Source organism: Thunnus maccoyii, chromosome 4, assembly GCF_910596095.1.
Source record: "Thunnus maccoyii chromosome 4, fThuMac1.1, whole genome shotgun sequence".
Lineage (NCBI taxonomy): Eukaryota > Metazoa > Chordata > Actinopteri > Scombriformes > Scombridae > Thunnus > Thunnus maccoyii.
In genome coordinates this window covers 7,139,006-7,152,310 of record NC_056536.1, presented here as the reverse complement: position 1 = coordinate 7,152,310, position 13,305 = coordinate 7,139,006, and the positions used below count along the sequence as shown (strand labels likewise).

General features: G+C 40.9%; 1 protein-coding gene across 1 annotated transcript; it reads left to right on the top strand.

Annotated features, from left to right (window-relative positions):
- Nucleotides 1-253: 253 nt before the first annotated feature.
- LOC121895059 (Krueppel-like factor 15) lies at nt 254-13,007 on the top strand. The gene is made up of 3 exons (XM_042407880.1): nt 254-469; nt 2,504-4,121; nt 9,907-13,007. The coding sequence occupies exons 2-3, from the start codon at nt 2,599-2,601 to the stop codon at nt 10,073-10,075; spliced, it is 1,692 nt and encodes a 563-aa protein (XP_042263814.1). The 5' UTR covers nt 254-469; nt 2,504-2,598; the 3' UTR covers nt 10,076-13,007.
- Nucleotides 13,008-13,305: the final 298 nt, after the last annotated feature.

Genomic DNA, 13,305 nt, shown 5'->3' with positions numbered 1-13,305 from the left:
AGTCCCCCATAGTCATTATACGTATATGAAACACATTTTATGATCAGGACTCACTAGAACACATCCTTCCTCCCTCACTCACACACACACACACAACCCCTCTCTCCATTGACGCCAGACCCTGAGGCCGGCCTCCCTGCGAAGACAGCCAATGCATGCGCACCGAGCAGGCGAGCCTTCATAAGCCGACCCCCTATTTTAACTGGTATAACATACCCAGCTCCGATCATGTGACGGTCAAGCGAACAACCAGCCCTCTGGAGAGAGAGAGAAAGAGAGAGAGTGAGAGAGAGAGAGATAGTGTGTGTGCATGTGTGTGTATGAGAGAGAGTGTGGAGGAGTACAGCTATGCAAGGACCGTGTCGTGGAGTTATATTGCCATTACGCACGATTACGCACTGACAGCTACTTTCAAGTGGAAAAGCGCTCAGCGGTGAGAAGCGGAATCTTTGATTTCTCAGATAAACAGGTGAGTGCAGAAGGAGCAGGCACGCTTGGTGTGATTTAACAGTGGACTGAAAAGTGCTTGTTTATGTGTGTTTTCTGTCTTTCGTTGTCAAATGCAGTGAGAAGCATGGCTCCGCTGGAGGCATCTGCTTTCTATAGTGCATGTGAAGCTTGCAAGCTTATGGCGATGCAGTAATATTGTGCTGTATATGCAGCTGCTGTTCTCACAGTACGAATTCATATAAATCCAAACTGGAGCGCGTGACATGTCTGTCTGTCTTGACTGAGTTTATATTCATCTTTTTTTCACATTTTCTTTTTCTCACTGATATCGGTTTTTTTTTTACTGTGGTGTGACGGTCGCTGTCACGGTCTGCAGTGTTAAACATGCCATAAATTCTGAGTTCCGAACCTAACCTTAACTTAACCTCGTGCAGCGTGGTGACCAGGAGCGCATCATGCTGTCAAAGTCTTTAGATGTTTCGGTGCGGCAGGGTTACTGTGGGGCAAATGACTTAAGACTTGGCCAAGTCACGGTGTTCGCAAAACTTTTTTTTTTCCATGATGTATCGCGTAGGTCCAGCAGCAGTAGACCTCAGTCCCTCGATGTCATATGACGTTATCACATAAAAAACTATATCTGATTCAAATTTCGGCGTTAGATCACTAATTACATAACTACTCTAAAGTTGAAAAATTAAGAGCAGCTAAAGCATGATAAGAAGGTTGGTCTGAAACACTCATGTGATTGTGATAACATAACTCAAAGTTTATAAATTATACTGAAATTAAACTATTTATTGAAGCACCTGGAATCTGTTTGAGGACCCCTGGAGGTCTCCAGACTCACTTTGGAAAAACGGCTGCTTTTTCGCTTTACAGAAGAGGGCGCACATTCATTTTGTTGAGTGCATTCAATACACATGCAGCCTTTTAAGGTTTTATAAGGGATTTTAACGTCATGTTTAATCATCATAAGCTACTCATTGCATTTAAAGCCATTTGATAATGTCTTGCAATTTTAATCCATGTAAATGTAGACGTGGAGTATTGTTTGTGTGCTGTTTGGATAAAAATAGATATTAAATCCTTCACTTATCATTCCAGTGAAATCTGCTGATCTTATACTCTCATGAAATATCACTATTGGCCAGTCAACTGCTTAGACTGCATTTTTGTTGTAACTAGCTGAACTCTGTGGTTTTATTCTAATCTGAAACTATATAGTCCCCTAAAAGTGATTTTAGCATTGCAATTGTTTTTCTGTGCATGACAGGTCAGAGTAAGCAGTAATACAGGCCACAAGAGAGAAATAAATAGAAACACACTATTAAATGACAGCAGAACCATGCGGCTTTATCTTAGAAGTGGTGAGAAATGGGAACCCCTGATTCCACATGGTCAGCTTGTAGTGCGCACCAGCAGCTGCAGCGCACACACACACACACACACACACACACACACACACACACACACACACACACACAAGAGTCTTCAAATTCCACTTCCCTCACACGTGGTTGACTTTCCTTTTGGAGTGCCATCAGCTGCAGACCTCTTGAACAGGCAACAGGTAGTGCATAGAAACCAAATAATTTTATTCCGTCCATCTACTGGTTTACACATTTTTATATAATATAAACTTGCAGGACTATCTTGTAAAACATTAACCTCACAGTTAAGTCAGACTGACCACACTATGTGGTCAGTCTGACTTAAACTGGTCGGCAGGCAGTCAAGACAGCCTGCTGGACCTCCTCCTCTCACAGGCCCCCCTCACCACCTCATTAACCTATAACATCAGCAGCAGCTCTCTTTCATCTCCTCTATCTTCCTCTCTGTTCCTGTCCTCCCCATCCTCCTCTTCCGACTTACCGTGTTGTTGTGCTAGTTGGCAGAATAGGAAGGGTCACGCCAGTGCACAAAACTGTTGACTGTAAAGTTAAATTTACCTTTAATTCAAATTTAATTAAAGAAGTAATTTTGGGTTCATATACAATATCAAATATTTTTTTCATTGTCACAACTGATGAACACAGTCATTTGTCTTCTGCAGGAAGAAGAACAAAGTTTTCATCAACATTCAGCCAATTTCCAGCAGAACAGCTTGATCTTCAGAGCAGAGTCCAGCTGCCATTCATCCGCACAGGAATGGTGGATCACTTGCCGCTTGGTGAGGAGACCTTCCTGTTTTATACCGGCTCCCCGGGGTCTGACTACAAATGCCTCTGCTGCCACGCCAGTGGTAGTGTGTCGCCCGGCATTATGGTTACTGATGCATGTATCTACCATCACCACCACCCCTACCAAGGGGTGACACTCTCTTCCTCGCCTCGCCTGTCTGAGGATGACCTCAGCGACTCCTCCAGCCCTCGTTCCTCCCTCTGCTCCAGCCCTGAGTCCTCGTCACAGACATCACAGCATGTGCTCAGCTCAAGCTATGAAAGCAGGAGCAGCAGGAGCAGTGGGAGCTCTTCAGGAGGAGAGAGTCAAGACAGCCTGCTGGACCTCCTCCTCTCACAGGCCTCCCTCACCACCTCATTAAACTATAACGCCAGCAGCAGCTCTCTCTCCTCTCCTCTGTCTTCCTCTCTGTCCCTATCCTCCTCACCTTCCTCTTCCTCCTCGTCTCCCACTGCCCCCCTTGTACCCATGGGCCTGGCCTGGGAGTCCAAGAGGGAGCAGCGGCTGAGTCTCCTCCAGCAGCAGGCCAAAGAGGACTGTTATGAGTTCCCTGTCTTCTTGGACGAGCTGCAGGATCCTGCAGCGCTCCTCTTTCAGCCCACCCTGGAGGAGATTGAGGAGTTCCTGGAGGAGAACATGGTGGTGGCAATGGAGAAAGAAGAGGAGGGGAGCGATGAAGAGATGTCACCAATGCTGGAGGACGCTGAGGCGGAAAGTACAAGGACAATAGCAGGGGAATTCATATCAGTGTCGCAGAACTCAGATCAGACTGTGCCCGTGGCTCATTCTCCACTGTCCTCCTACACAGAGACCAAATATACACCATGTGCCTCTGACATGGACAGCTCATCATCAACAGTGGATGCTAGTTGTATAGCTAGCACTAGTTCTTCTTGTAGTGGAGTTGATGGGATCAAACAGGAGGACTGTGAATCACCGTCAGCCTCAACAGAAGGTACCAGTGCTGCCTCCAGTGTGCCTGTCATCTTACAAATCCAGCCCATACAGATCAAACAAGAGCCCAACCCCAGTGCCATATCAGATGCTGTCACCCAGCAGGCCCAACCCCAGAAAACCCAATCCCCACCAACTCAGGCCCCATCGGATATCAAAATCGCCCAGCTCCTGGTCAACATCCAGGGGCAAACCTTTGCCTTGGTGCCTCAGCTGCTTTCCCCAGCAAACATTACTAGCACAAGCAAAAATGGAAGCACTGGTTCATCCAAATTTGTCCGTATCGCGCCGGTACCTATTGCCGCCAAACCCATAGGGCTTGGGGAAGGCGGGTTAGGCGGAGGTTCGGCTGCAGGGGTGCTCGCTGGAGGTCAAAGGTACCAGAAGAGTGCAGTAGCAGACCTTATTAAAATGCACAAGTGCTCTTTTCCTGGCTGTAACAAGATGTACACCAAGAGCAGCCACCTTAAAGCTCACCTGAGGAGGCACACGGGGGAGAAGCCCTTCGCCTGCACATGGCCCGGCTGTGGATGGAGGTGAGCAGGACCAGATAACATCATATAAAATATATATACAGCAGCTTTAGCTTGAACTGATCAAAGGTTGGATGAGTGAATGGAGATGAATGATAGATAGATGGATGGATGGATAAACCATACAGTACATTGCCCAACAGAAAATGTAGCTAAATGATGTGTAATTATGTGTAATGCACCTGCAGTGTGGACTGATCTATATGTTTACACTACAGAGATTACAGTAACCAGGGTTATCAACTTCTGCTGTTGATAAATGACTTTTCCCAATCTGTGTTGACTTTGATGAGACGTAGAAAGTGTTGCACATCAGAGACAAGAGCAGTCATGAATATGCTCTTTATTCTGGGGTTAGTTCAACTAAGAAGACACTGTGACACTGTTTAGAAAAGTACAGATCTTAATCCATCAAGTGCAGTAGCAGGAAACTGTTTTATTATCTTGTTTTAGTGCTTTCTGAGGGATGAAACATGTTGGAAGTTTTTCATCCTTTTCACAGAAACAGCAAATGGTTCAAAGTCCCCACTTTGTTTAAAAGAACCAAGATATTGTTTTACACAAGAGAGAACGGTTTTATGGGGGAATAAATGTGTTCCATATACTATAACAGGATTCAGGAGGAGAGGGAGGGGAAGTGGAAGGGAAAACGGCCCATCTTTGGCAAAGATGCAATTAAGTGTATTCAAGGTTATAATTTGTTATATTCTACATGCTGGCTGTGAGTTCCTGCTATCTGTATGTTTTTGTACCATGGTAAAGTTGTAGATTAGATAGCAGTGCCTTTTGAAGTTGTCTGCATGCAGACTTTGCCCCCTGCTAGTTATTCCACTTGTTTGCTCACTGTCTGCAACCACTTCGTACACACACATTCGTGCATCAGAGATACACTGGATTATTGCAGAATCAAGTTCAAAGTTTTTAATTCAGACAGACTCCCATGCTGCACACAATTAATTTTCAATCCATGGTACAATATTTAAAGACTCCAAGGAAGCAAACTGGCCCAGTTCTCCTTTCTGTCACTTAATCATTGCCTTCATCTAAGTAAAAATAAAAATTAAACTTTTCTATCCAAAGTTCAAATGTCACCTTTTGACCTGTTGGTCAATGGATGCCTCTTTTATACATTTTTTAGATATTGCAAAGGTGCATATAGAGTGTTGTGTCTGTGTGTGCATGTATGTCTTTCTATACATGGACAGAGGCAGGGTTAAGTTAGGACAAAACATATTGTTATGATTAAGTTATGGTAAGGACTTCAGTGCAAGGTTAAGGTTAGAATTAGGATTAGGTTTAGGTTAGGTTAAGGAAAGTAATGCAAACAAGTGTGTGTGTTCTTCTCTCAGTATGTGTGTGCATGTGTGAGAAAGAGTGAATCAGATAAGTTTGGACCAGCTCAGCAGACAGTTCTGGTCCGGGGTTTATCAGTGACCAGGGTTCTCCCTGCAACACCACTGTCTGTGAAGAGTCTGTACTGCACTTGCAGTCTTTTCAAATCCTCCAGATCTGACACTTTGTTTTCACAACATGCATCATGTCTGGGCTATTCAAGTGTTTGTCAGGATATTATGTAATATCAAGTTATCTTGGACATAGAATAGAAAATGTTCTTGCATCATGAAAAGTTTTGTTAACTTGGTAACTCGCAGTCCAGAATTGCAGCAAGATGTACCAACAAAAACATATTTATATAATAATTTAGATACTTCTATAAATGTGAGTTCAGTAAAAGTCAAGATGAGTATTTGGCAAACATGGTCAATGAGGATTTTCTATTTTCTAATGTGACATCACTTATTATTTTGGATGACACATGGACACACATAGTCTTCCTGATTGCAGCTTGAAATTTGCTTTACAGATGGAAACCTACAAAACATGAAATGATGAAATGCAATATATAGCATTAGCTGTACTGCAGTGGTCTAATTTAATTACATACAGGATATGACAATAGTGATTAAAACTGTTTGACTAGTGTGTAATCCGCTGGCTATCTCGCTAACTCAGTAGTTATATTTTCACCACATAATTGTATGAATCATCAAATACTACTATATCTACTGAGGTATCTACAACTATATCCTAAACATACTGCATACATGACACCATAGCTTTAGATAAACTATAACTTAAATTTGTAGATATTTTCTCATTCAGTTTACTTTTCCTGCTGTCAGGCAAGAAACCTGCATCTCCAGCACATACGATTTTTGTTTTATGCTTAAGAATAGTGTATTTTTCAGTTTTTGAAAAGGTTGCATTGGTTCTTTCATGCACTGTAAGCACTCAGGACAATGAATTTCTTTAGCTGACCTTAAAACATAATACTCCCAGTCCTCCCAAGACTGCATTTCCAAATCCCTTACATGACAGCAGCAGTATACTGTATTATACAGTTGCCCTTTCCCTGCTCCTCTCCCTGGGCCAGGAAATGGAGGTGAATTGGGGAGACAGGCACCTCTTACCCTCTACAACCTTAGAATAGATCCATGTGTTGGATCCTCAGAAGTAGGGAGGAGTGGTATTTCATTGGTCGGACCTCTACATATACCTTGGTGAAAGTCGTATTTTATCTTTGCCAAACTGTGTCTTCATTTTTTTTTAGACTTTTCTCCCTCTCTTTCTCTCTGACTGTAGTTTCTAGTTATGCTCATGTATAGATCTGGATGCATAGGCAAAGTCACAAAACACACAAAAAAACAAAAAACACTTGAAAGAATACATGCAGGCAGCACATATAGGAGCATGCAGTATGTTAAGCTCAGACCTGCATGGAGACTCTCATGTGAGGTTTGTGTTGGACGGCTGGGCTCAAACCCAAACAGTTTGCTGTAATAACACTGTGACGTGTGTGTACTCGACATCTGTCATCGGGGCAGTGGCTTGTTGTCCTTGTCAGCTGATACATTCATCGTTACAACAAAACATTCTTGTTGGGTGGTGACACACTTTGATTTATCTTTAGATTTTGACACTTAAAGCTCAATGGAGAGGCATTAAGACAGGAAGAGAGAGAGCATGCTTTACTATCTGTCAGTTATGATATGTTATTGACCCTATAGAAACCACCATCTTCCTATCCTCTGACCTCTTTAGGGAGGGCGGTGAAGTCGAAACACTTCACAAAAGGAGGAATTGAATCCAGCTCTTCTTGTTAAAACAAACATCCATTCTGGAAAAGCAGTCAAAAGAGTTTTTATGGTTGCATGTGTATAGTTTTCATGTAGGAGGCAAACTTATGTCATTGATTAGTGCAGTCATGCATTAATGTAATATCCTTTTGAGCTTACACAGACTTTAAATTGACTCTCTCACAGTGGTAGGAGACACAAAGAGCCATGAGATGACAGGATAAACTAAACAAAAGGAGACAAGAAAAATAAAGATGACAGATAAAAGGCTGTATTGTATGTCTGCATGCCAGTATCTCTGTTACTGTAATTTTCCAGGTGTGTAACTAACCTGTCCGCCCCACCTATCCAGGCTGTTTTCACTACGCTCTGTTGGCTGTAGAGCTGAGTATAGGGACAAGCTAGAACAAAGTCTGCATATGTGTTTCCCACAGCACCCACGCTAATGTGTATACTATGTGTTGTACTGCAGCCATGACAAGCCGCCCAGAGGACTTCAGTTGCAAAAACCATAGACCTGAATTGAAAGACACAGTAGAGTGATCAACAGAGGTGCCCTTGGAGTTATGAGCTCAGTGACCTTGCACCCATCCCAGTATCATGTAGAGCCGAGAAACTTATTCGATTTAGCTTAGGAAAGAAATAGTGGAAGAGCTATCAAAAGAGGGCATGAGTTAGAGAGACAGATGGCATGGCTGCGAGAGAGAACTGGCACGTAATCAGTCGTCCCAGAAAACATGGATTTAAAGTACAATCAGGCTGTCTATTTGCATAAGTCCTAAATGCATGTTCTGTTGAAAGATCCTCCCCAGTACACTATGTTATAGTTGGGCATAGGCCCAGGTTGAGTCAGTAGAATAAATGGTTTCATGCCCCAACTTGAAGCTGTAGAGTACAGCTATAGAGTGTAATGTGTGTGTGCCCGTTACACACATTGCTTTAAGGAGCAAATGTACAGCCAATGTACAGTGACTGATGTAGTTTCTGATTTTTATCTTAATCCAGAACACCATGAGGCATGCCCTTATTAAGAGACCCAGTTAATCCCTTTAACATCTGTAAAAGCTGTCAAATGACAGACAAGTCAAAACAGTCACTTTTGCCTCGAGGCCTTTGTCACCTGTAGTAGTAAGCATTTCTTTATGTTAAAGGTGCACCAATCAATATTTTTATATCGAAAATAAATCAGATGACTATCATTAATGTATAAGGGGTTGCTCGTAGTGATGAACCTAAGGAGAATTATCACTTGACTGCATATCACCCGAGCGTTTTTCAAGCTCTGATAAACCCACTGTAAGCTACCTGCCCAGCACCAAGCGGCAAAGTTGAGAGAGAGTTACATTTGCCGGGAGGCCAGAAACATGACTCCAAATGAATGCTAATGTTGCTCTGTGTCTGCTGGATGTGATAATAAGCAACTGTTTGGTAACACACTTGCCTTAACAACTTAATAAGGTGATAATATGGCAATGCTAGGGTTTTTTCAAGTTGTTGTGCTTCCCAACCACCACCCCCACCAGTGCCCAAAAACTATTAAATAATGCAGCTTTAACTTAACTACATCGAAGGCTACATCTACAAGGTTGATTTTCATCTGAATCAGAATTTGAAGTTGTCGTAAAGACCCTTTTAGGAATGTTTTTAAAGGGAAGTCAGGGCCATGTGGCATCCTTGAAGCAGGTACGAGACATTTGACAGTCACTTAAAATCTATACCAGATATTCTCAGGCTATCTGACTATAGGCCAAACCAACATTCACTGCAGAGTTGCAGGTGAAAGAGATATTAATACCAAATCACACCTCAAGTCTGACGGTTTGTTTTGCAGTTATTGGATTTTAAACATCTACAGCTTAGCTTTATAAACTCTGTCAGTTATCTTCTTTTTACTGCTGGGCCATTAAAATGATGAATAGACTGGTTGTGTAATCCATGTCTAGGGTGGAAATGGTTTGAAATAACTGTGAGTGACGTCTTTACATCTCTGTGAGTTATCGCCTTCATGGCTTCAGCCTGCTGCTGCTGCCGCTGCTACTGGAAATGTGCCGGGAAATCAATCCGTGTTACAGATTAATCCGATCTTAACAGCTTTACTAATACATACAGATACACACAAAGACATATACAAGAGGCATTACTCTAGCATCCACTCAAACCTTCACTGTCATGGTATCCAAGCTGTCCAGGGCCCATAGAGACCACAGCGGAGCAGGCCAGGAATAGACTGGGCTCATGTGTTGAGCTAAATATGGGACGCCTCTTTAACACTTCACAGAGAAGATGCAGGGCAATACACATGTGTAGCGTCACACCTCTCAGATTACCCTCATATAAAACAGCTTGACATGGCTTTTATGTTGTTTGACAGCTTGAAGCTTGACTGCGTCCATTATTTCTATATAGGAGGTGCTGTATACAAACAGATTGGTTCATTCATTCTAAAAAGTGTGAGAATTTCAAACTAACAGACAGACATATATTTTCATTAGAGACATTTCAGTGTTTTGTACTACTGACTGTTCATTGGCAATTGTGATTAGAGAATAAAACACAAAATTTGAGCTATTAAGCGAAGAATTTTGGTATAAAAGATGTTCAGAAAAATGTGATATATTTCATAAGTCACATCCTGGGTTTCCTTCCGGTAGGTTCTCCCGATCGGATGAGCTGTCCCGACACCGACGCTCCCACTCCGGAGTGAAACCATACCAGTGCATCGTCTGCGAGAAGAAGTTTGCCCGCAGCGATCACCTGTCGAAACACCTCAAAGTCCACCGCTTTCCACGAAGCAGCAGGACAGGACGCTCTGCAAACTGACCCCTCTGACCCCACTCTGACAGACTGACGCTAAGCGGGGAGGGAGGAGGAGGGTGGGTGTTCCTGTATGTGTGTGTGTTTGTGACGAAAGACAGAGGAGGGGGGTGAAAGTCCAAACACCCTTTAAAGGAGTCCGTGCAGGACTCTTTTGCTCGTGTGTGTTTATGTTCAAATATGTACGCGTGACGTACATTCATGGTACTGTGATAATTTATTAGGTGGCGAGGAAAAGACTGTAAAAACTAAACTAAAACAGAAAACTGTTACTTGACACAACAGCCTCACAGGTGGAATAAGCTTCTTGTATATTACAACTTTTTTGTCTCACTCAAATCTTTTAGCTATTCTAATTTGAAGAAAGAGTATTTTTACACTTTGAGGTGTGTGGTATTGTTAATGTTGGAGTCAAAAGCCTTACATCAGTAAAAGGGGTCTGATACTATTTAAAACCCTCAGTGATTTTTTACCTTCCTGGAGCCAAATGTTGTTGAAAGGTAATATTAGCAAAAACTAATTTCTTAATGTCTTGAAATTAATTTGTTGCCCAGCAACAAGAGCTTACTGGACGTTGTATTAAGGAATATTGGGAACTACTGGGGGCCTTGGTTTAATTCTTTCTTCATAGACAGAAAAGTAAATAATGCATCAACATTCCTTTAGCTTTGAATAAATCTCTTTGTTTCCTTTGAGTTTAATTACAGAGCAGAATCACTGTAGTAACCTCAAACAGAAGAACAAAGCTCAAGTTTATGTTGAATTACTCCTCACCACCAAGATCATGTCTCTATATAATTTGCACTGGCACACATGAAATTTCCGGTTATCTGCCCATACTGTGTAGAATTTTATACCATTGTGAATCATTGTTCTGCAACACCTTTTTTGTTTCAACTGGTGAAAAGACTTGTCATCAGAATATGTGTTTTTATGGCCTTCAAAACCGATTTGGGTGCAGCTTCACGCTAGCTTCAGCTCACGATATGTTGCTTCTTTGCATCATGAAAGTGAGACAACATTTGTCTTCTGGTTTTGTAATTTTCTCTTTAGATGTTAGCCCTATCATTTATTACTTCATGTCACTTTAATGACTTCATGTCACTGCTGTCAAAGAAGTAGTAAAATAATACAACACGGTAAACTGCAAAGAGGCACAAGGGAAGGCTGGTAACTGATGCACACTGGTCTTGAATATATCAAATCTCTTGCCTCTTCAAATCACCAAAGCAAGTCTCTTTTCTTTGCTCTTTTTCCCAGATTAACATTTTACACATGATAGGAAATGAAATGAAAAGATTAACAACTGGAATTTTTGTGCCCGTTGCCCTTTCATTAATAACAAATTCACCCCAGACCATGAAAACAAATGTCTTGTGCGATTATGTAACTTTATAATCTTAACCTTAAGATTATATAATGGTTTCCGCTGTTGCCACAAGTGGCAATTACAGAATGATGGTAAATAATAAAACTGACTCAGTAATGTCAGTTCCACAGCAATATCTATGTAAAGTTTGCTAATATTAGCCAATATTAGCTACAATAAGCTACTAGTCATATCAGAGGTTGTAGCAGGAAAACCCCTGAGTGTATTGAATTGAGAAAGGGAGTGTTTGAATTAAACTTTTCATTTGTAAGATAATGAATGTGCTATGTCTTCTTTTAAAAGTTACATAGACTCGCTTTAATATTTGGAATGTTTTGGGTGTCAATGGAAAAGGAGCCTCAGTTAGCTCCCATTTGAGCCTCTCCTCTTACCAAATCAAATTTTTGTTTTTTCTGTTTTTCCCCTCACATTAATTTCAATCCAGATTAATATATTTACATGTCGAATGAAATGAACATATTTACATATCAAATTTAACTGGTATTTTTTGTACTTGTTACCCTTTACTGGAAATGCATACCGTTATAGCATCAAATAACAAATTCATAGGAAATCTTTATTAATCCCTTTCATTTACTTTGGTCTAATGTGACTTGTTACAACATATTCAACAAAGGTTAATAGAGAAGTGAAAAGCACCCAGAAAACACTATTATCTGTCCATGATCTTGAACATATGAAATCTCTTGCCTTTGTCTTTGTACTGTAAGGGAACAGTGACTCTTTTGCTTTTCATTACATTACATTTACATGTATAGATTTCTTTATTCTGTGTTTTGCATCTCAGTTGAATGAAACCAAATGAATCATGGTGGGGGAGGGGAGGACAGAAAATGCCTACTGCACAGAGTTCAGAGATGGTTTTCTTTGCCATAAGGTCGAAGCTAAGGACAACATTAAGTATTGTAAGGTTTGAAAGGAATGTATCACTTTAAAATGGATTTTGGTTGTTTTTGGATATGTTTGATTTGCTGAAACCTACAATGACTGACAAACCCTTTTGGTGCACAGCACATGAATGAGACGCTGTATGGGGAAAGTGTATTATCTCTGCCAGGCATTCCTTCCATAGCTACAATCAGAAAAGACACTTTTCTGAGTGGGTGTTTTATGTGAACCCATGAATGTATGTAAATACTGTATGTGCATTTGGAAGGAGAACTGAAATATTCTTCTAGTGATTTCTGTGATTGTGAACATTTTTTAAAAATATGTAAAGAAAGTGTACATAACACGATAATTCAAATATATATAGTGTAAAAATATGGCAACTTTTTTGTCAGGTGTTTACATGACACATCATTAAAATAGCTCATGAAATGTTTCATGATTCATCCATGGATCAGCATTCGAAAAATAAATACTTATTATGTAACAATTTTGTGACTTGCACATGTTTTGACAAGTGCAAAATGCAGTAAATGCATCATGTTTTGTGAAACGGTCTGTTTTAAATGTGCTCTGTAAACACTTAACACAAAAAGAGTTGCTACAAATGTTATATTTTTGCTTTTGTTCTTTTATGTAAAACACATTTACAATAAAAATCCCAAAACCAAAGACCAATAGTTCTTGTCAGTTTTCATCCCTGTCTCCTTCTTAACAATACTGTCCTGATGTTTCCTTTGGTAGACTTCAGCGATATGGTTGGCACAGTAAACAAGACAATTTCAGGCTGAGTTTGGTCAGTTTATCGAAAGCGCCAAAAAATAGCAACATAAAATGTTTAGTTTTTACTAAGTATTAATTTGATGAAAGGTGACATTAAAGGCAGCTACTACCAAGCTAGCACCACTAAAATATACAGAGTTAAAGCATGACTACGTACCTTTGTCAAACAGCAGTC